Source organism: Geotrypetes seraphini, chromosome 1 (genome assembly GCF_902459505.1).
Source record: "Geotrypetes seraphini chromosome 1, aGeoSer1.1, whole genome shotgun sequence".
In the NCBI taxonomy this organism is placed as follows: domain Eukaryota; kingdom Metazoa; phylum Chordata; class Amphibia; order Gymnophiona; family Dermophiidae; genus Geotrypetes; species Geotrypetes seraphini.
This window is the reverse complement of record NC_047084.1, coordinates 340,622,513-340,646,669: the sequence shown is the minus strand read 5'-3', so window position 1 is coordinate 340,646,669 and position 24,157 is coordinate 340,622,513. Positions and strand designations below refer to the sequence as shown.

The 24,157-nt window shown below is 44.6% G+C and overlaps 1 protein-coding gene across 2 annotated transcripts in view; it reads right to left on the bottom strand.

The window, feature by feature from the left end:
• MOB1B (MOB kinase activator 1B) overlaps positions 1 to 24,157 on the bottom strand; it is a 119,784-nt gene that overhangs the window by 5,424 nt on the left and 90,203 nt on the right. For both annotated transcript variants that reach the window (XM_033961075.1, XM_033961066.1), the window contains one exon: positions 19,762 to 19,925. In XM_033961075.1, coding sequence (XP_033816966.1) covers positions 19,762 to 19,925 — 164 coding nt within the window. The remainder of the gene's footprint in view (positions 1 to 19,761; positions 19,926 to 24,157) is intronic.

Here is a 24,157-nt window from a genome sequence, read left to right as displayed (position 1 = left end):
GACCCGCCAAATATGCTTTCCATAGGAGATTCACAAACTCTAGGGTAAATCCTTAAACAGGTGTTCCCATAGACCCCTGACCAGCTTCTCTTGGGCTCCGCAGCATCCAAGCACTTGTGCTTTAACATCTTTGCTATTTGTGGTCTCCAGAAGGGATTTTCTCCCTACCACTTGGACACTCTGGGATTCCCCAGCCCTAGAGGACTCAGAAGAGGCTAAACCTGAGGTGCCCGCCCCTCACTCGAGTGTCCTGTGGATTGTAGTACACGGACACTCCTCAACTGACCATCAAGCACAAAATTGGCTTGATATAGGGGGCAGAACAGCCTGAGCAGTCCATCTCGGTCAATTTAGAGTAAATTGAGGGCTTTTGAGTCAGATGGAGGCTTTAAAAAATAAAAAAGATAATTTAAAATCCAAGAATCTTCATTTCAAGTTAGAAATGCTGGAGAATGCCACTAAGAAATGTAATCTGCGGATTATAAATTTCCGAAAAGTTTTTTCTGTATCAGCATATGACATGTTTAAAAAATACTTAACTGAAGTTTTGAAGGTACCAGGTACTTCATATCCACTTCTCTCAAAAATGTATTACCTTCCCAGGAGAGTTAAATCCCAAAATACAAACCAGCAGAATTTATCTGCCGATTGTTTGGATTTAACAAATTTCTTAGAGAGGTTGGAAACTGAAGCACAGGTTACAGCTACAGTTGCTGGTACAGTTCGCTATATATTCAGACAGGGAATGGATGTTGAAACTTTTTTTCAAATATAAAGATGTTCCATTTATGTCAAATATTGTAAGAATTTATCCTGATGTATCTCGCTCCACACAGAAGAGAACGAAACAATTTCTCATATTGAGAAACCAGGCATTGCAATTAGGTGCTATATTTGTCTTGAGGTACCCCTGTAAATGTGTTATGGTCTATAAAAATAGTCCATATATTTTCTATGAACCACAGCAGCTGTCTAGATTTATTTCCGCCCAAGGGTAGTCTGTAACTACTGTGTGAACCTGCTGCATTCAAATATATAGCTTAGTGAGGATAAATTCGGACACCCGTTAGCTCCATCTTATTTTTCTTTTTCAAGATTTCCTGTTAATTTTTCAGCCTAACTACAGCTCCTCCTCCAATTATTGAGGACTGATTATACTTTGTGATTATTATTCCATTGTTTAATTTCTTTACAAGACGTTAATGCTTGATAGATGTATTTGTTACATTGTATTTTTTCTTTATTTGACTGATAAGTAAGTCAAAAGTTTAAAATATAACTAAAGAATTAAAAAAATAAAATCCAAGATGGCCACCACCAAAAAATTCACACTAAAAATGGCCCTTGAGTGCGCCTCTATAATTCAAAAAACTGAGGGAAAGGGGCTTTGAAGAAGAGGGACCCTAGCTCTGGCTCTAGAAACCCTTAAAAAAATAAATTTTCTCCAACCTCCCTTCCCTGATTTTTCCATAGGGAATAATGGGCTGTATTCACTGTCTTGCTGGTGCCTGCCTGTGTCAGCTTTATTCCAACCTGACTGAATGGAGAAGACTTTCTGCCTCAAACCCTTGTTGGAATTAATCCATAACTGGGGATCTTTGGGCTGTCAATCAGACAGAGACCCACTGAGGACTCCACCCTCAAAGATCCTCACAACGTGATGGGTGGAGATTAAAATGCAATCAGCTCCCTGAAACCCAAGGGGAATCACAACAGGGGCCAACAGCTTGTGCACAAGTCTCTAATAAATTAGAAGTGAGCTAGCTCACAGGGGGAATAAACCCCGAGCCTCAAAAGAATCCCAAGCAGTCTGGATCATCAGATACACCCGGGGGGATGCCCTGCGAGCTTCAGTTTGCCCTTGTGGCATCTGTATCCTCTCCCAGGCAGAATAGCCCCAAAAATGGGGTCCTCTGGGCACTAAGACCTCACAAAACTGAAGAGAAATACTCAAAAACTGAACAAAGTAAATCAGAACACACCTTCTCAGTTCGCTTGCAGCAGGACAAACTGGAGAGGGCAATATATTCCACTGGTGAAGGAAAAAGGAGCTGAAAAATCCAATGACTTCCTTTTGCAAACTGTTCGCCTGGTGATTTCCTGTTCTTAGCCATTTTAATAGTCCCCATAATTTCCAATAAGGAAACCGGTTCCTCAAGAAGCTCTCTGTCTCTCAGGGCCAGAGTAGACAAGGGTAATTCTTTCAAAAAATCCTCTTGTGTTTTTTTGTAACAGAAGCTAGAATTATATCAAGACTTTTGCAATACATGCCGCTACTGGAAATCTGTTCCACGTGGTACCTGCCCTTTCCATGAAAAGCTGTTCTTTCATATTTAAGACCCTTTCACATAATCCTCCAAACTTCACGATAGCTTTCTGTTCTTCAGCTTGTCCTTCTCTGAAAAATACTATCCCCTTTACGGATGAGGCAATTGGTAAGACCTTTTTGGATTACTATCAGGGATTGTATGGCAAGGAAGGGGAGGCAGGGCTAGATAAGATTGAGGATTTTTTGAAAGACTTACCCTTGTCTACTCTGGCCCTGAGAGACAGAGAGCTTCTTGAGGAACCGGTTTCCTTATTGGAAATTATGGGGGCTATTAAAATGGCTAAGAACAGGAAATCACCAGGCCTGGATGGATATACAGCCAAATTTTACAAGCAATTTGGTGATCTTACGAGTCTTTTGTTAGTGCGAGTTGCTAATGGGATGCAGGGAGGGGGATCTGTTACCATGTTCTATGGGGGAAGCAGGAATTTCTCTGATTTTGAAACCAGGGCGGGATCCTTTGCAGTGTGGATCCTTTTGGCCCATTTCACTTTTGAAAGTTGATGCTAAGCTCATTGCGAAGGTGCTGGCTCTTAGGCAAGGTGCTTCCCAGCTTAATTCACAAAGAACAGGCCGGTTTTATACAGGGGAGAAGAGTAGGGGATAATATTAGGCACACTTTACATCTGATGTGGCAAGTTAGACAGAGTGGGGAGAAGGTGGTGTTGATGGCAATTGATGTAGAAAAAGCATTCGATCGGGTTTCCTGGATGTTTTTATGGACGGTCATAGGAAATATGGGTTGGGGGGGTCATTTGGTAGTTGGATTCGTGCATTTTATAGAGCCCCGATAGTATGTCTTTGGATTAATAGAGGGTCTACTAATTTTTTTCCTATTGCACGTGGGACTAGGCAGGGATGTCTCCTGTCATTGCTGCTTTTTGCCCTTTCTACAGAACTGTTAGCTCTTTATATCTGACAACATGGAGCTTTGAGGGGAATTGCATTGGCAGAGACGGATCATCGGATTGTGCTTTTTGTGGATGACATTTTATTGTATATTACTGATCCTAGATTTCTATTCCAGTTTTGTTGTCTGTTTTTGAGAGCTATGGTGCAGTCTTGGGATTTAAAATTAATTTTGACAAGACTGAATTGTTGAATTTTACCTTGGCTGAAGAGGAAGTAAGATTTCTGAGAGAGCAGCTTCTATTTCATTGGACTCATCAGACACTGCGTTATTTAGGGATTTGTATTCCAAGAGACAGACCTCTCTCGCTTGTATGAAGTAAATTACGCCCCGATGGTACGCAAGATTAGAGGATATCTCCAGAGATGGTATGGCCTTTGGTGGGAGAAGATAGCAGTTTAAGAAATGAATGTTTTGCCGAGACCCCCGTTTCTTTTTCAAACGCTACCTATATTGATACCGGTTTCTATGTTTCAGCAATTGCATGGGGTATTTTAGACATTTTATTTGGCAAAATAGAACGCCGCGTATTTCTCAGAAAGAGATATGGGCTGATAGAGCAGAGGGAGATAGAGAGGTTCCTAACTTGTATCGGTATTATCAAACAGCACAGTTGCGTATGTTATTGGATTGGGACATAGGTATTTACAAATAGGGGATGCAGATGGAGCAGAGTATGGGAGGGGATACACTGATTCCACATTCTTTGTGGTCCTCATTGGTTGAGCGTCGCTGGCAGAAGCAGACTGCTAATCCTTTTCTGCTTCATTTGGTTAAATTATGGGATAAGACTAGGATGGAGATAGATGGGAATTTGGTGGTATCTTCTTTGGCATCCATTAGGGGGGGAGCCCCAGTTTAGGATGGGTAGGACTTCACATGGGATATTCACATGGGATCCCTAGGGGAGTGAAACCAGAGGGCGGGTATTTGGAATGGGCAGACTTGGTGGGCTATAGCCCTTTTCTGCTGTCTTTTTCTATGTTTCTAATCCGGTTTTCGAGAGATGGGAACAAGTGGGGTTAGTACAGTTCAGGGATTTGCTGGATGCGGGTGGTATCAGAACGTTTTCCTCTTTGCAACATTCTTTTTTTTATATTTATTTATCATATTTTCATTAAACATATCAAGTATCCACTTGTATAGAAAGATGAAGCTAATTAAAGAACAAAACATTTCCAATTATATATATAACCAAATCAAGAAAAATAAAGCTTAACTCCAACTCAAGTCCTCAAATCATAGATCCAAGAAGTATAATCAGCGAGCATACTATAAGTAAATCATAGAAATATAAAGAAAGGAAAACAGGGAATTCAATCAACTGATGGAAGTGTCCAAATTAAACATTAAGCACTCATGTTGTCCCTGCTTTCAGGTGTGCAGCCGACAAAAAGGTTGTTAGTTGAGTAGGATCAAGAAAACGTATTTTTGCCTTTGATACAATATCACACATTTATATGGGTGACGCAGAAAAAAGGATGCTCCAAGAGCAGTAACTCCCAGTTTTAAGATCAAAAATTCACGACGACGTTTTTGAGTATCTCATGCCAGGTCTGGGAACATTTGTATTCTATATCCCAAGAATTCTTTTAATTTATTTTTAAAGTAAAGTCTCAGCAACCAGTTTTTATCTGGTGCTAAGGCAAGTGTAAGAAGTAATGTTGCTGGTGTCGCCATTTCCCTATCTGAACTTTCCAACATCATCGAAATGTTTAGTGGCTGTTGGTCCTCTTGGGATTTTTGTAGTTTTTGGTGTTGTCCTTCTTTTCGTATAGGTAAATAATAAACCTGGGTAAACGGTGGCAGCAATTCTTCTGAAATTTCCAATATTTCCATCATATAAGGTTTTAACATATCTTGGAGGTTTTGTTGCAACTCTAGGAAAATTAATATGAGATTATTATGAGAAATATTGTCTAGTGCTTCTAATTTCCTTCTCAGATTTATATTATCTCTCATTAATGTTTCTCTAAACTGTTTAGTGGCAACATTTGAATTTTTAAGGTCTTGCACATCAGTATGATGATTTTTAATATATGTTTCATGAGTATTTAATTTTTGTTCCACTTGACACAATTGAGGCTTAATAGATTTTGCCAGATCCACCACAAGATCCCAAATAGCATCTAGGATTACTTCTCGGGGCTTCTCTGTTATAGAAAGTTTTTCAGGCTCAGTTTTTACACTCAATTCAACTGACCTCTCCTCCTGTTGGTGGCTCTCCTGTTCGCAATACTCCCTCTTATTGTTGGAAGCCTCAGGCTCCACAGGACTCTCCAAACGGGAATCCAGCTCCAAACTCCCCCCTCTGATGTCCAAAGCCTCATGGGAGAAGCGCTCACCGCCTTCCGATAGCCCCTCCACCCGAGGGGAGCTGGCAGTCTGAAGAAGAGGGGGAGGTTCTCTAGCGTCAGGGCTCACGAGATCTCCAGTCCCGGGGAAACCGCTACCGAATGCTTCCAATGGGGATGCTGACGCTGCCACCGATACTTCCTGCATCCGGCGAAGAAGTTTGTCGATATTGCCAAATCTTACTGGGTCGGGGCGCCGCGAGGCTGCAGCGGCGCTTCAGCCTCTTCTTTTTAGCATTGCAAAATAAGAAAAAGTTCTTATTAGAAACCTCTTTGCAACATTCTTATGGGATTCCCAAGAGTGATTATCTTGCATATTATCAGGTGAGACATTTTATGTGCTCTAAGGCAGTGGTTCCCAATCCTGTCCTAGAGGACCCACAGGCCAATCGGGTTTTCAAGGTAGCCCTAATAAATATGCATGGAGCAGATTTGCATGCCTGTCACTTCTATTATATGCAAATCTCTCTCATGCATATTCATTAGGGCTAGCCTTTAAATCCAATTGGCCTGAGGGTCTACCAGGACGGGGTTGGGAACCACTGCTCTAAGGCAGTGTTTCCCAATCCTGTCCTGGAGGACCACCTGCAAGTTGGGTTTTTGGGATAACCCTAATGAATATACATGAGAGAGATTTGCATATAATAGAAGTGACAGGCATGCAAATCTGTCCCATGCATATTCATTAGGGCTATCCTGAAAACCTGGCTGGCTGGTGGTCCTCAAGGACAGGGTTGGGAACCACTGCTCTAAGGGTTGGGATCATCTGTCTCCTGTGGGGGGAGGGAACATTGGGAAAACTTCTGGTTCACCTTACAAACTGTGCTTCGGCCCATTTCTATTCTATATAAATATTTGAGGGGCAGTGAGATACCCATTTTTGGTTTTTTTTTTTAATTTCGGACTCAGTGGGAAAGGGATCTTGGTCAGAGTTTCTCTTCCAAAGACTGGGATAGGATTTGTGGGGAGATGGGTAGAGCTTCGACTTGTGCGTTGGTGCAAGAGAATGCTTATAAAGTACTCTCTCAGTGGTACTATACTCCGGAGAGGTTGCATAAAATGTACCCCGCTGTGTCTGATCTTTGTTGGCATTGCCATATGGCCCTGGGATCCTTTTTTGGCTGTTAGTGCTGAGGGAGCTATCCAAGTTACTGAGTGCACACATGGGGGTCACCCCCATGGGCTGTCTTCTGGGCTTCTATAATACTAGTTATGCAAATGGCAGACTAAACTCTTGAGATGGGGTTTGGCGGAGGCCAAATGCTTTGTTCGCTAGCAATTGGAAACATCCGGTTGCACCTGGTTTGGAGGACTGGAAATTGAAACTTCATTTAATGGGTCATAGGGAAGAGATGGTGGCTAAACGAAGGAGATATTTCCAACTCTCCAAGGGAACTTAGGACTTAGTCTTGGATAAGTTGGAGTCTTTGAGGCCTGATTGAGAATGGTCTGGTGGTCGTTTCTGATATTTAGACCATGTTGGTATCCATATTCATTTCTTGCTCCTGGGGGGGGGGGGCAGCCGTGGGAAGGGTGGGCTAAAGAAGTGAGTCTATGCGGGGTTTATTACTGTTTACAGGTATGGAACTGAATTTATGGAGTATACTGTTTTTCTGATGTTTAAGTGACAGAAGCACAAAAGTGCGTTTTATTTAACTAACTTTTCCAAGTTTGTTATATATTGATTTTGCTGATTCATTCACTGTACCTGTTTATTGAAAATTAATAAAAAGAAAATATTAAAAGAAAAATACTATCCCCTAACCCACTGCTGAAGCCTGCTAAATTACTATGAAATTTCCCTTTCCATTTTGTATGTATAGAGAAAACACCTTAGTGTAGGCCTCCTCTACAGTTGCCAACACTTTCTCAATTTCACTTCATAAAGCTAGACAAATTACAGATTATGAAGATTTTTGCTAAAGATACATGAGGAAAATTAATTACAAATTGGTAGACTAGTGGTCTTCACTAATTTTTAAGCGAGGGCTGTTTTGGGTCCAAAAGGGGTGAAGGAGAGCCAACTATCGGCTAGATTCACTAAGCCCACCGATCAAGTTCCAATCACTTAGCGACCCCATTTCCCTCTGACCCGATTCACTAACCTCTATCCCGATAATCTTCCGATCCGCGTATGCAAATGAGGGGGAACGGCATTCAAATGTAGGCAGGCAGCTAAAAAAAAGAGGGACACCGACTGGGCTGACCGATCAAAAATAAGCGACTGCTGAGGACTAGACGCTCAGGTCCTTTCTGACTGCCCTGCCTTCTGCTGCCCTCTCGGCCCCGACTCTCCCGTCCTTTCCCACAGTGCAAGCCCATGGTTTTAACTAGAGAATGACACAGGGAAAAAATCTGTCCCCGTCACCGCCCCGTCCCCGGCCCACCATCCTCTGCATCCTCTGTCCCCGTCACCGCTGTTCCCTTCACCGCCCCGTCACCGCCACTGCCATCCCATTCACCGCCCCATCACTGTCCCCGCTGCATCCATATAAGCCTTAGTACTGTAATATTTAGCTTATTCCTTTCTTATAAATCAAAGTTCCTGCTGCTGAACTAGAGAAAGATGTTCAGCTGGCAGGGCTTTGTTTATAAATTTTTATCAACACAACTAATATACTACTTTATCCTAAAACAAAAAATAAATAAATAGAATTTTTTTTTCTACCTTTGTTGTCTGGTTTCTGCTTTCCACATCTTCTCATTCAATTCCTTCCATCCACTGTGTGTCTTCTCTCTGCATCTTCCATTTGCTGTTACTGTGCCTCTCCCTTCACCCCCCCCCCCAATTGGTCTAGCACCCATCTTCTTCCCTCCGCTCCCCCATAGTCTGGCATCTGTCTTCTTCCCACTCTGTCTTCCACATTTCCCTTCAGGGTCTGTTCCTCTCCACTCTCCTTCAATGTCTGTCCTATTCCTTTCCACCACCACCCTTCCCTCCTTTACCATCTGTTCCTTTCTACCACCCTTCAGCTCCTCTCGCGTGGCCTATCTATCTACCTTCCTCCCTCTTATTTTCATGGCACGTTACAATGTAATTTGTGCAAGCCACTGGAGCCTGCGAGCTCGGTACCTGTCCCATCCCCACAAACCATCTCGCTTCTGTGCTCCTATTTTCCCCATTTCTAATATCTCCCCTATGTATTTGCCATTGCCCCCCCCCTGTGTCCATATAACATCCCCATGACATGTCCCCTTTATGTCTCTGTCCCTATGCCCCATGCACATAATTTCACCTCTTTCTGTTACCTTCCTGTGTCCAGATTTCCCCTATCTTCCTCTTCCATACCAGTGTGTCTCTTCTTTTCAACCCCGTCTAGCTTTTTTCCCTCTTTCTTCCCCCCCCCCCTGCTTCTAGCATCTTACTCATCTGCCTGTCCTTCCCTTTCTTTCCTGCTGTGGGTTTTACTTTCCGTCTTCATCCCCTTGGCCCAGAATCCTTTTCCCTTTCACTCCCTCCAGTTTGAGCCTGGTTGGGCAGAAGCAATGCGCTGTTCCTTTATCTCCAAGGTAATATGCTATATTAATATGGTATTGCACCCGGTAAGTTTGCAACCACCACTTCCTCTTCCCTCAACATGCAATAGAGGTAGACAGCTCATAATAATGGAAAGCGGTTTCTAGAACTGCACATCTAGATAACCAAAGTTCCAAATAAGCAGGTAAGATAGATGGTGTTATTTAGTACAAAACATTCATTCTTCTTACACCTTAAGTACCAACCACTACTCCAACAAATAATGAACAATGGCAACTAGTGCATTACAGGCGATTGATGTGGCACATGTTGTTCTCAGCGTTAACCAAAAAACGATGCTCTCTAGTAGAAATGCACGTAACATATCTTACAGATGGATCGTGCGGTCCCCGCAGCCCCCACCTGCCTGCCCAATCGATCCTAGTGTTTAGCCAGCTCTCTCCCTTCTCCTCACCTTAGTTTGTAGGTTTTCTTTTTCGGCGACCTGCACGCTTTCCCAAAGAGTCGCGCACGCGCGGCTGCTCAGTGTTCAATCTTCTGCTCTGCTGCAACTTCCTGTTTCCGGTTGCGTCAGAGCAGAAGATCGAACACTGAGCAGCAGCGGGTGCGCGGCTCTTTGATAGCGTGCGGGTCGCCGAAAAAGAAAACCTGCAAACTAAGGTGAGGAGAAGGGAGAGAGCTAGCTAAACACTAGGATCGATTGGGCAGGCGGGTGTGGGCTGCGGGGACCACGCGATCCTTCATGCCTCACTGCGGGGACAAGACCATTCACCGCTCCACGGGGCGGTGAATGGCCTTGTCCCCGTCCCCGCAGCGACTGCTATTTTTCGTTACCCGTTTCGGCGGGTTACCCGCGGCTGAACGCGGTGGCCGCAGGTAAACCACCACCTTGTCATTCTCTAGTTTTAACCCACGGGTTTAAAGTGGTTTAAAACCACAGGCTTGTGAAGAAAAAATAAAAGCAAGAAAAAGTAAAAAGTTTCCTGCTCTACTGGGCACAGAGGGCCAGCGCATGCGCAGACCATCTACAGATAGTCTGCACATGTGTCGGGATTGCTGTAGAACGATCCGGGCGGTCGGTTGGGGCGTGATTCCGATCGCCCTCATTTGCATGACGGCGATTCGTGAATCAGCTCCCCAAGCCTCGGATCGATCATGGATCGGATTAGATCCGTGGCCTTAGTGAATCTGGGCCTATGTTCCTACTTTGGTCCATGACACTAATAACGCTTCTCAACATTCATTATTACCAGAACACCTGCCCTTAATCACACATGCAGAACACAGATAACTCATATGCAAATACAGGACCACAAATTAAAAGTATTAATATATACAAACGAAACCCTAAGATGAAAGACTCTGCATGTGGTACAACACCAAATAAATAAAAATAAATATATCTCTTCCTGAACAGTGCAAAATAGACAGCAGATGTAAATTCTCAAAACTGAAATTTCAATCTCTAAATTGAAAATAAAATCATTTTTTCTAGCTTCGTTGTCTGGAATTTTGTTTTTCTAAATTTTCTTCAATTTTTCTGCTTCCTTTTCAAATCTACTTTTCCATGTCTTCCCTTCCCTCCCCTACCCTTCTGGTAGTCTGGCATCTCTCTCTCTCTCTTTCCCTTCCCCTCCGGCAGTCCAGCATCCCTCTCTTTCCTTCCTTCCCCCTCTGTCCAACATCTCTCCCCTCTTCTTTCTTCCTCCCTATCTTAGTCTGGAATCTCTCTCTCTCTTCTCCTTCCCTGGTCTGACATGTCTCTCTTTCCCTCACCCCTCCAGTAGTCTGATACATTTCTCTTCTTCCCTTTCTCCCTTTGGTCTGGTATCTCCTCTCCTTCCCTCCTTCTCCCTACCATGGTCTGAAATCTCTGTCCTCCCCTTCCCTCCCCTAGAGGTCTGGTATCTTCATCTCATCTTGTCCAGCATCTCTCTAGTAACCACCCCTCTTTGCAATCCCCCACAACTCCCACTGTCACTCCCCCCTCTATAGGATCCAGTAGTTCCTCACCCTTCTTCCCAGAAGCTACTCTTACACTCTTTGGGCTGCCAGCAGCGTGAATGAAGTAAACATGGTGTCTTTGGTGACCTAGAAGCTTTCCCTCCACTAATGCTTCCCGCCTATGCGAGGACAGGAAGCTGTGGCAGAAGGAAAGCTTCTGGGTCGCCAAAGGCAGCGTGAAGAATGAAAGAACAGCTACCAGGAAGGAGAAGCGTTGGATCCCACTTGTAGGGAGAGTATGAAAACCCAGACTGCAGCATGGGACACCCAGAAGATTTCTTTGGGCTGCCATTGGATTGCGGGCCTTGCAATGAAGACTACTGTCGTAGACAATAGGTCAAAGGTTTTTTTTCTTTTGTAAATCTGTCTAAGGATTAGGTCATGGAAATGAGACACATTAGGTGCTCTCAAGAATAAAGTCAATAAATTTTAAAGATTTCCACCCATCTGGCAGTGTTACTTTGTTATAGTCATAAGAATTTATCCTACAGTAGGGTATCATTGGATGTTTCTGGGGCATTTGATTTGGTGGACCTGGACTTACTATTGTCAAAGTTGGAAGGTTTAGGAGTTAGAGACTAGGTCCTATGATGATTTTTCCTCATTTATTGGGACATTCCTTTTGTGTAAAAAATGGAAGTTTGATTTCAAAAAGTTTTGATCAATCCCATTCAGGGATCAACCCATTCAGCTGTTAAATATTTATATGGAAACTGTAGGCAGACTTTTGAAATTTTAGGGGTGAATTACAGATTATATGAAGATGATATATTGTTTTTCTTTCAGTCGGGTTTTCAGGATTTCCCCAATGAATATGCATCGAAAGCAGTGCATGCAAATATATCTCATATCTTTAAAAATTATAAGTGTTCGAGACTTTCCCCTCTCTCCCTTGATTTTTATGATTACCCTAGAACTGTTACTGTGCACTCTTCGGCAATTTGTGGAGGTGGGAGGTTTGACTATGGCAGGGCAGGAAATTAAAACTTAGGCATTTGCCAATGACTTAATGCTCATTCTCACGAATCCGGCTTGATCGCTTGCTTTGGTTCTGGATCTCATAGCGAAATATGGGTTCTACTTGGGTCTTACTATTAACCTTGATAAATCAGTGGCTTTACTATCACATCCTTCTATTCGGCATCAGTGGGAAGACAACAATCCCTTACAGTGGGCTGACAAAGCTATTAAGTATCTGGGCGTCCACAAGCTATTGCACATAAATAATTTCAAAAAAAGTCCATGAACGCAATTTGCTGTGCGGGTGCTAACCATAAGGCGTTCATGGACTTTTTTTGAAATTATTTATGTGCAATAGCTTATGGAGGCACAGCCCCTGATGAAAATTTGAAACGGTTGGGCAGCCGTCGGGCGAGTATGATTGGTGCTTTCCTTTTTTGGGCACTTTATGCACTTTATTCTTGAAAATACATCTTTTGCACAGCACAAATCACTTTACTAGATGACTTCGAATTGATTGTTTATCCCAAAAAAAGGGCAAAAAATGTTTTGAATAAATTGATGCCTTGGGAAACATAAGGTCTGGTAGTTTATTGGTTACGTGAATCTATTTTTGTCCTCTGTTATATGAAATTTTTGTTTTTTGGACAATTTTTTGTTTTCTTCATTTTTTGTTGCGTCAAGCAAGACAAGACCAAATTTATACACCTAATTCAAAAATTTCTGTGGCGGGGTTGTCATGCTCATCTAATCTACTCATAAGTGGCATGACCGCAATACAAGGGGGGGGGTCTGGGCCTGCTAAATCTTCGTTATCTTACTGTGGGTTGCGGTATACGCCATATTAATGATTACTTTAGAGGCATTTCTGATTTTTCCAACACGTCTTTGGAGCTTGCATGCTTCTAGAAGGAGTATTTTAGCGCTTATTTACATTCTGTCCCCTCCTCTCATCTTTCTGATGCGAGACTTTGTGTGTTTGGCCTTTCCTTACATAGGGTTTGGAAATGGGTGTGCAAGTTTCAATGCATTAGTGACCATGAGTTCCCTTTCCTGCCTATCTGCCAGAACAAAAATTTTACGCCTGGCATGGAGGGCTCACGGTTTGTGCAGTGGGAGGCAAGGGGGTTGAAATTATTTCATCTGTTGACGGAAGACAGCACAATGAAATCACTTGAGCAATTGTATCAGGACTATGCCCTTTTGTAGATAGATTTGCATATCTGCAGATTAAGCACTTTGTGGCTTCTCAGCAGAAGGAAAATTTATGTGCTGGTAGACAGGAATTATTATCTATGGCCTATACCTTGGGAATGGGATCCCAGATTAAAGTTCCCCTCAAATTCCATCATAGGCATTTGAAGGATGAAACTCCCTTGCCTGACTACGCTAGGCTTCAGACATCGTGGTCACAAGATCTGGCTATGGTGCTCTTGGAGGATCTTATACAACTTGCTGTGGCAAGACTGGCCACATTAAGAAAGTATATCTACTTTTGAGAAATGCAATATAAACTAATATATCGTATTTATGTGTCACCACATAGGGCTTATTGTGCCAAATTTAGACCAACAACAACTTGTGATGAATCTGGACATTTGACTGCTACTTTAGGCCACATGTGGTTCTGTCCGGCTGTCCAGGCCTTTTGGATCAGATTTTTTGCCTGCATTGGGACTCTCTGGAAGGTGACTTATGACCTTCACCTACACTGCTTTATGGAGTTCTTCCCTGGTCCATTCCATCTGCTTTAAAATGCATCCTGCTTAAGTGGCTGGATCAAGACGCCCCTGCTATCTCGCTGTGGAAGTCCCAGATGATTTTTTTTTTGCTGACTTGGGAATGTCGGGATGTTTCTGATCTCTCTACCTTGCAATGACAGTGACTTAGGGCTACTTGGGAGCCCTTTTGGAACACGATGATTCCTGTGGCCAGAAGTCAAATTTTGAACTGTTGATTGTGTTTCCTCATGCCACATATAAATATATGTTTCTCCTGATAGAATGGTATTGGGGACTCTGGACTGGGGGGGGTGTTCAAAACAAAACTTTTTGTTTTCTTGAGCCCTGTTTAGCTGGCTGAACCTTTCCACCTGTGCTTTATTGTTGGTTCTAATAAAAATCATTTAAACATAAGTGTTCGAGACTTGGGCGGTTAAAGCAGAGCTTACAGGAATGGGGCAAAATTTGTCCCTGTGCCATTCTCTAGTCCTGTTCTTGGATGGTTTGTTCATGTTTAATAATAATTTGTATTGAAGGGAAGTATAGCAAGTACCGTATTTTCACGTAGATAACGCGCACCCGTGTAAAACGCGCACACGGGTATAGCGCGCGAAAAACACAAATCTATGTACAGAAATTTTTATATACCGCGCACACCCGTATACCGCGCATGCTGCCCGACTCTCCTTTCGCCCGCCCCGACTCTCCTCTGGCCACCCCGACTCTCCTTTCGCCCGCCCCGACTCTCCTCTCCCCCTTGAAGTTCTGTTCCCACCCTGAAAGCCTGATGCCCCCCCCGACGTCTGATTCACCCCCCCCCGCAGGACCGCTCGCACCCACACCGCGAAGGACCGCTCGCACGCACCCGCACCCCGAAGGACCGCTCGCACGCACTCCCACCCGCACCCCCACCCTGAAGGACCGCTCGCACCCCCACAGGCTCCCGCCCCCCCCCCCCACCCGATCATGTAGAAGCTCCTACCGGTGTCCTGCTGCTTCCTCTTGGCGGTCCCGACTCCCCGACACGATCGGGGCAAGAGGGAGCTCAAGCCCTCTTGCCCCAGCCAACCGCGGCACCCCTGACACGATCGGGGTAAGAGGGAGCTCAAGCCCTCTTGCCCCAGCCAACAGCGGCACCCCCGACACGATCGGGGCAAGAGGGAGCTCAAGCCCTCTTGCCCCAGCCAACCGCGGCACACCCGACACGATCGGGGTAAGAGGGAGCTCAAGCCCTCTTGCCCCAGCCAACCGCGGCACCCCCCGACACGATCGGGGCAAGAGGGAGCTCAAGCCCTCTTGCCCCCCCCCCGACTCCCCGACACGATCGGAGCAAAAGGGAGCCCAAGCCCTCTTGCCCCGCCGATTCCCCAACTCCCCGCCAATATCGGGCCAGGAGGGAGCCCAAGTCCTCCTGGCCCTGGCGACCCCACCCCCCCCCGCTAGTTGTTCGGGCCAGGAGGGAGCCCAAACCCTCCTGGCCACGCGACCCCCCTACCCCCACCCCGCACTACATTATGGGCAGGAGGGATCCCAGGCCCTCCTGCCCTCAACGCAAACACCCCTCCCAACGACCGCCCCCCAAGAACCTCCGACCGTCCCCCCAGCCGACCCGCGACCCCCCTGGCCGACCCCCACACCCCCCTTCCCCGTACCTTTGTGTAGTTGGCCGGACAGACGGGAGCCAAACCCGCCTGTCCGGCAGGCAGCCAACGACGGAATGAGGCCGGATTGGCCCATCCGTCCCAAAGCTCCGCCTACTGGTGGGGCCTAAGGCGCCTGGGCCAATCAGAATAGGCCCGGGAGCCTTAGGTCCCTCCTGGGGGCGGGGCCTTGGGCACATGGTCGGGTTAGGCCCATGTGCCTCAGGCCCCGCCCCAAGGTGGGACCTAAGGCTCCCGGGCCTATTCTGATTGGCCCAGGCGCCTTAGGCCCCACCAGTAGGCGGAGCTTTGGGACGGATGGGCCAATCCGGCCTCATTCCGTCGTTGGCTGCCTGCCGGACAGGCGAGTTTGACTCCCGTCTGTCCGGCCAACTACACAAAGGTACGGGGAAGGGGGGTGGGGGTGTCGTGGGGGTCGGCCAGGGGGGGTCGCGGGTCGGCTGGGGGGGGCGGTCGGAGATTCTTGGCGGGGCGGTCGTTGGGGGGAGGGGGGTTTGCGTCGAGGGCAGGAGGGCCTGGGATCCCTCCTGCCCGTAATGTAGTGCGGGGTGGGGGTAGGGGGTCGCCGTGGCCAGGAGGGTTTGGGCTCCCTCCTGGCCCGAACAACTAGGGGGGGGGTTCGCCAGGGCCAGGAGGACTTGGGCTCCCTCCTGGCCTGATATTGTTGGTGAGTTGGGGAGTCGGCGGGGCAAGAGGGCTTGGGCTCCCTCTTGCCCCGATCGTGTCGGGGGTGCCGCTGTTGGCTGGGGCAAGAGGGCTTGAGCTCCCTCTTGCCCCGATCGTGTCGGGGGTGCCGCGGTTGGCTGGGGCAAGAGGGCTTGAGCTCCCTCTTGCCCCGATCGTGTCGGGTGTCGGGTGTCGGGACCGCCAAGAGGAAGCAGCAGGACACCGGTAGGAGCTTCTACATGATGGGGGGGGGGGGGCGGGAGGCTGTGGGGGTGCGGGTGGGAGTGCGTGCGAGCGGTCCTTCGGGGTGGGGGTGCGTGCGAGCGGTCCTTCGGGGTGGGGGTGCGAGCGGTCCTGCGGGGGGTGAATCGGACGTCGGGGGGGGGGGGAACTATGTAAAAAAAAATTTTGTACAACGCGCTCACGCGTATAACGTGCGAGGGTATGCGCGATACGTAAAAACCACGTATAATGCGCGCGTTATATGCGAGAAAATACGGTAAACAGAGCAGCTTGCATACTAATCAGAAAAAGAAGTGAACTACAATAGAACAGAAGAAAAAGTACAGCACAACAAAGAGAAAGAAAAAAGTTAACATGCAGTTTGTCTGCTAGTACCATCACTGCCATTACCCTGTTTATGTTTATTAAGATTGTATATACCGCTCCAGCATTTTACTGACCCAAGCGGTTTACAATGTAACAACTGATTAATGAAAGGAACTCCACTGAAGATAGGAAAGATAGAGATAGAGACAAGATATGTACATCCCAGCAAGTATTAAATTAAAATTTAAAAAATAAAATAAAATTCCAGTCAGACATTAGGTCCTGATATTAGAAATCCGCAGAGGCGACAGCCAAGGAGAGAAAGAGGATCAAGCAATCAGCCATCCCCGACAGGGTTGTCCCACCAGCTGCACGCAAAAAAAAAAAAAAAAAAAAAAATCAGTAGCCACTAATGAGATTGGCCCATAGCTGGAATGAGTTACAGGTGAAGCTGTTTCTCTTGAGAGCAGAAGTTATATGGGAATTCCTATCATCATCAGCCAGGCAACCGCCACCATCAACCTTGGCGCATCAACCACAGGTGCCAACATGTTGGACGCCCCAGCAAGCCATCTCCTCTGATGCAAAGCGTCGCTCCCATCTCGACGGCATCAATCTCCCCACTGCTGACCTCCTCAGACATGGTGCGGCTGTCGGCACGGCGCAGTCCCGCAGGTGGTACAAAGGAGCCAAAACTAGATCCCTGCCACCCTCGACGAAGGAAAAGTCGTGAGGGCCCAGTCCAATATCCCTCAACCGCCACCATGGAACCAATCGAGCAGCAGGTAGGAGGCCCATCGACTGTTGGACTGGAGCCAACGGTCAAACCAGAGAGTCAGTGAAGTGATTTAAAAAAACAAAAACAAAACAAATAAGAATGGAGGTGCCAGACCAAAAGAACAAAGTAAAAAAATAAAACCAATAAAACAGAAGATCAACAAACAAAATATAAGCAAGGCAAAAGAAAACAAAAATAAAAAAGTAGGGTGAGGAAGACAGCACAGGTGATGACCTCACTGATCATCTTGTTGGAACATTACCCTGTTGTGCCTGGGAAACCAAGAGTAAATAAGTCAAGTTCTCTCTTTGGAACAATACAGCCTTGCTTATTAATCACTCCTTGGTTTGGTGGCCCTTGGTGTAGCTGTATGGAGTTTGACTAATTAAGGACATTTTGAAGGGGGAGTGTTTGATTACTTTCTCAGAGCAGAGTTGGCAGTATCAGCTTCTGCCCTACTGGTGTTGTCAGTTGGCACATGCCATCCTGACCTGGAAGCTGCAGTATCAAACTGTGACTGAGTCTGAAGTGATTTGTGTCAAAGTATGGGGTGTGGGACATCAAGCTTCTAACTTTTATAAGATTCTGAAGGTCTGGAAGTGTCCAAAGTTGGGGGACTCCAGCAGCAACGGGTCTGTGATTTTGGGATACATTTATAGCAGCACAGTGAGAAGGCTTTTGGGCCTGGTTACTGGCAAGCTCACATTCAACCTCTGTGAAATATTCATTGGGTTGTTTGGTTTTTTTTTTTTGGTATTTTTTTGATGGGGGGTTCATGGAGCACAGGGCACTTTGGGCACTAGTGAGGCTAAAGCAGGTATGGGCTAGTAATTCTAATTTATACTGGTCCCGACATATTGGGCTTAGCTTTTTTTTGTCAGAAGTTGTTTTTTTTTTTTTAATTGTCCTTGCTTGTAGCTGGCTCTGGAGCCAGGTGTGGGCTGTTATTTTAAAATTTTATAAAATTAAAAAGAGCCCCTTTTGCAATTGAGTGTTTTCTGAAATTTGAGGCCTTGGATCACCTAGGCAGGGCAGAGAGCTTCCTTTTTGACCTATTAATTTTGCTAGCATTGAGGCATATCCTCTACATTTGGAAGGATTTTAGAAAGGTCAGCCATTGTGCACAGTGGGAAAGTATGTGCCTGACTTATAGATATGAATTGTATTTAGCTACAAGAGCTCATGGCTATTCTAAATGCTTTCCAATCAAAAATACTGGGTCAAATTATAAAGAACGTGGTCTCCCAAAGGTATGAACCAAACAAATAAACAAAACAAAGGAGAACTTGTTGTATATGATTACCAGGAAGTGATGTAACTATGGGAAGAAAGAAAGAAGTTTCACTCTGTTTCAGCTTTTGAAGGCTCTCTGAGGAAGCCAACGGCGAAACGTGTTAGAGTCTGCTGGAGTGAGACCGCTTCCTAACCACCCGTGCAAGTTAAGTTTCAGTTTATTTAATGAAAACGTTTAAGTTATTTTTGCTTATATTCATATACATTTTGGACATCAGTTAAGCCTACTTCACAAGTTTTTCACAGAAATTCTTTCTACCAACGGAGATGATGCAATGATAGAGCATTGAAACACTTATAGGGGTTTTTCCTCAGTTAGTGTTTTCACCACCTTTGTTCAAGGTTCTGAGCACCTCTTTGGTTGAAAGTCTTCTCTTTTTATTCATATACAACAAGTTCTCCTTTGTTTTGTTTATTTGTTTGTTTCATTCTAAATGCTTGCCAAAATGGCACCCTATAGCAGTGGTTCTTTTTCTGTAAAGTTTCGTTTTTAACTAGGGCTAATTATTTATCTGTTGGTGCCATATTTATTTAAGTTATTTATATACTGTCTATCAATGAAGTGTATCTAAGTGGTTTACCTTCAGGTACTCATACATTTTCCCCTATCTTACATACATTTATTTATAATTTTTTATAATTATTGTTGCTATTCTTGTTCTAGCTTGTTTTATACTGTATGTTTGAATTTAAAAAAAGTTTAAACAAACATCTGACTTTAGAAAGAAAAAAAAAAAAAAGTTTTCAGAGCTGAACAAAGTTTAGGAAATGCTAGTTAATGGCAAACCAAGAATGGTAAAGCATTCCAGAATGTAGTGGTCAAGGAGGGGGGGAAGGCACTGCATCTAGGTGAGGCAAATTGTGTGCAAGAAACAGTAGAATAGAAAACCAATTGGTTGTTGATTGTAAAAGTTGCAACTCCTAATATGGTATCAAAAGAACAGGCATAAAATTGACAGGCCTGTACCCTCCACTCCACACAAGGAAGGTCTAGAGATATCCCAGGAAGCAGATGATACTGCCAGGTACACAGCTCTCACAGGGTGTGTCTAACTTACCTGAACAAAGAAAATAAAGTGCTTAAATGATGTGTTAAGGTGAGCCTCTTCCTGCAGCTGGATCACGGAGTCAAAGTGCTGATGGTAAATGTGAGCATAAACCCGAAATAGGCGCTTCAGTATAGTCTTTGCCACGGACATGAAGTTCTTGGGAAAAGGGACACCTAGAAAGAAAACAAATGGAAGTATATCAGAAACTCCCTTGCCTTCCTATACTGTGCTACTACAACACCCGGAACAGCTAGTTCTGAAAACTAAGTTGCACTCCAGTTTCAATTTGGGGGATTTATGGGTGGTAGGGGACCTGCAGCACTCTTTCCAATTCCTAAAAGCATATCTCCTCAGCCTCTGGAAGCACCAAGTAAGAGAATGAGATGTCAGTCAACTTCAGCAAGCTTCAACATGGTAGCCAAGGGACATAATTCCACTAGCACCCCCCCCCCCCTCAGCTTGTCTCTCTCTCTCTGCCAATCCCTACCAGTTTCTCTCTTCTCCTAGCCAGTCCCCACTGGTCAAATCCACCCCTCTTTCCCTCTAGCTGTCTACATCATTAGATATCTCTCCCTCTCTTCACCTATTAATATTGTACTCCCAGACCCTGCAAGCTGATGGTGCATCTTTTTATAGCCTTTGATCCTAACTCCACAACAGCGCTTCTTCTGTCCCAAGGGCTTCTAATTTATTAGGTGAATCTTAAGCTGTATGCTCTTACCCCACTCAAGGCCCTCCTTCCAACCCAACATATCCAGCATTCCATCCTTACCCTCCCAGGATATTGAGGGAGCTCAGAGAGGTTCTAGCAGGTCCTATTAAAGATTTGTTCAACAAATCTTTGGAGACAGGAGTAGCTCCTGGAAATTAGAGAAGAGTGAATGTGGTTGCAGAGATGAAGCGGAAAACTACAGGCCGTTAAGCCTCACTTCAGTTATTGGAAAAATAATGGAAGCGTTGCTGAAAGAAAGGATAGTGAAATTTCAAGATCTAATGGGTTACAGGATCCGAGGCAACATGATTTAACTAAAGGTAAATTGTGCCAAACTAATCTGATTGAATTTTTTGATTGGGTGACCAGAGACTTGGGTCAAGGGCGTATGCCAGATGTAATTTACTTAGGATTTCAGCAAAGCTTTTGACACGGTTCCTCATAAGAGGATCCTGAACAAACTTGACGGGCTGAAGTTAGGACCCAAAGTGGACATATGTTATATTCCTTTATACTGTATGCGACCATTTAATTAAAGACAGAACAAGCAGCACTTGGATTTGGGATGGAAAACCACTAAAAGATAAATTTACGTTTTGATTTTCTCACATTATGGAATGGGACTAGCTGATATGTTGTCAGCTTTAATGTTGCAATAGGAGGAACAGTGTGAACAACATATTACAGTTTGGAAAAGTGACAGTTTTTGCACACAGTATAAAGGAATACAACATATGTTGAGCAACTTCATTCAGTTTTCCACATGACTTAATTTAGAAACATTAGAATCACTAATCACTGAAAGAGCAACAAGGAGGTCAGAAGGTTTTTCAAGCTAATGAGGTGTTTTCCCTTTCAAGTATTGACTGCAAGTTAATCGACTGGCGGCATATGGGGATCTGAGGCTTTTTCCTCCTGGCATTAATAAAGTGAGAACAAACAATGAATATAAGTATAAATATATAAATATGAAAAGAATAAATATTGGAACTCATTGTCTCAATCATTGGAGAGAAAAGTCCCTTTTGAAGCAAGGAAGTGGAGTTAAAAATTATATTATGCATTAGGAAGCACACTGAGAGGTATAGGGCCTGTTTTACAAAGCTGCAGCGCAGTAACGGCCCCGTAGCCCATAGAAATTTTAAGGGCTTCAGGGCTGTTGCTGTGCGTCTTTGTAAAACAGGCCCATAATTTTGGTAATAAATAGTGGGGCTCCTGAGAGGAGGAGGGAGATGGAAAGAAGAAAAAGCATGGAAGTTCTGAAGGATCCCTATAAGTCCTGACATTGAACCAGGTGAAGTGGGATAAGGAAAAACTCAGAAGCTCACAAGAAACCTTTCTCTCTACAGAAACTTCCCTCCCCCCTGCAACTGACATTTACCTTATCTATCTCTGTAGCTGATGGAAACAGTAGATTAACTGTAAAAGATATTGCACACAATTTACCAGAAGGCATGCAAGGATGAAGAAATACCCAGTTTTTAAGCAAAAGTTAACTACTGTGTCAGTGAAACTTGAGAGAAAATAACAGGTCCTGATGCTGCGGTCTGGCATCAGGGCCCACCCAGCCAGATACCATGAAGAGATAAAACACAGACCATGGTCCAAAGATGGAATTCTCAGAAGATAAAGTTCTCAAGAAATATCATCTAATAGCAAGTGTCAGAGATATTTACAGTTGGGAGGGGGTCTTGTGCTCGGAAATGCATATATGGTATGGAAACAGGCATTTCGGGGAAAAGGTTAGGTCTTACGGAAAACAGAGTGAACATATAACATGACGCAGGTCAACTAGCCAATAAAGGAATGTAACTAGGCAGTAATGCATAGGAAAGTAGCCAATAAGGATGTATCATGTCATGTAGGCCAACGTGGTGTTGGCCACTAAGAAATGTATAAAAACCAGGCCTTTAGAAGGGAGAGGGGAGAACAGACATCCGAGGATCTTCAGGCCTGGAGATCACATTCTGTTACGCTATATGCTGAATGATTTATTCCTGTAAGCTGTTACTGATTGACTAAATAAATATATACTTATTGAAACCAGTATATAGCGTGCGAGGTCTCATTACCGAGGTAGGCCTGGACAGCTGCCTACATCACTCCCCAGGGGTCTGTGCTGGAACTGCTGCTTTTTAACATATAAATACATAATTTTTTCACAACTTTATGTTTAACAATTTTTATTGATGACAACAGAGAAAACTGAATGTACAATAAAACAATATGTTTCACAATGCATCATCTAGTTTTTGTGCTTCCCACCCAGCAACCCAAACCTACCTCCCCCCGCCATAAAGGCACCAGAGAAAAGCCCAAGACATCCACGAAGTAAACCAACCAAAGTACAGCCTAAGTCAGGCCAACAAGGTAGCAGCAGTTAAAGCCATCACAATCAGGTTAGATGCAGCATCCTAACCCCCACCCATCCCTTGAAAGGAGAAAAAAAGAAAGAAGGTATTTCCAGGACCCTGGGCTCTGATGGGTCCCAGAAAATGCACACAGACAGGCAACAAGAGTAGCCCCCACACCTTATGGGGTGTCCAACCTAGTATAACACCCAACAGAAGGTAACCAGACAATACAAATGAGCATGGTCAAATATAATGGAATCCCTCCCCCCCCAACCCGGAAAACAAGAAAGTATGAAGAAACAAGAATGAACAACACAAGAGGAAAAGAAAAGAAAGGTGCATCTCCCATGCGCCCCCCCAAGGATCTCCCCTACGAATCTCCAAGCTGAGCAAATCAAAGAACATTCAAAATATTGCTGCGAGCCCTAGGACTCAAAGATTGAATAAGATGGAGAGAAATAATTTTCTCCTCTTAGGGATGGTTCGAGACAAGTTACGTTCTAACAATCAAAGCGCATGAAGTCAATTGCGCCAGGCCCAAAAGGAAGGAAGGGAATCGCCCACTCATACTGACAATAATTTCCTCCCCCCAACAACCCCACTTTCTATAAAAATATCCTCTGACCCCGGTTGAGGTAGACAAAAAGTCTCATATTTATCTAAAAGGATCCCTGCTGCTGACAATGGAATGGTCCGATTCAGAATGCTGGCAACATAATCAGTGACCTGTCTCCAAAATGTTTTAATTTTTGGGCATGTCCAAAATGCATGAATAAAAGAATGGGTCCCTAAGTTACATTTCTGGCAAATGAAAGAATCACTTTAGCCCGATTTATACATCCGTTCTCTAGTAAAATATGCCCTATGCAGGACTCCAAATTGGCATTCTCTAAGATCTGCATTGACCGAAATTTCCGGTATATGTCGAATCAATTGCGGTACATCCAAGGAGGCCTCCATTATACCAACCTCCACACTCCACCTAGCTTGCAAATTATCATGGTCCACCCCAACAATCAAACTTTGGAGGGATTTATGCAAGCCCTATACCCAAAAGCCATTCTCCAAAAATGGCTACACCAATTCCCTAATTTTGGCCTCAATAGGAAACAACAATCTATTCTATCCAAGGAGCGATATGCAATTGCTTTTTAACATATTTATCAACGATCTAGAGATAGGAACAACTAGTGAGATAATTAAATTTGCGGACACACAAAGTTGTTAAATCGCAAGAGGATTTTGAAAATTACAAGAGAACCTTTGGAGACTGGACATCAAAATGGCAGATGACGTTTAATGTGAGCAAGTGAAAAGTGATGCATGTGGGAAAGACGAA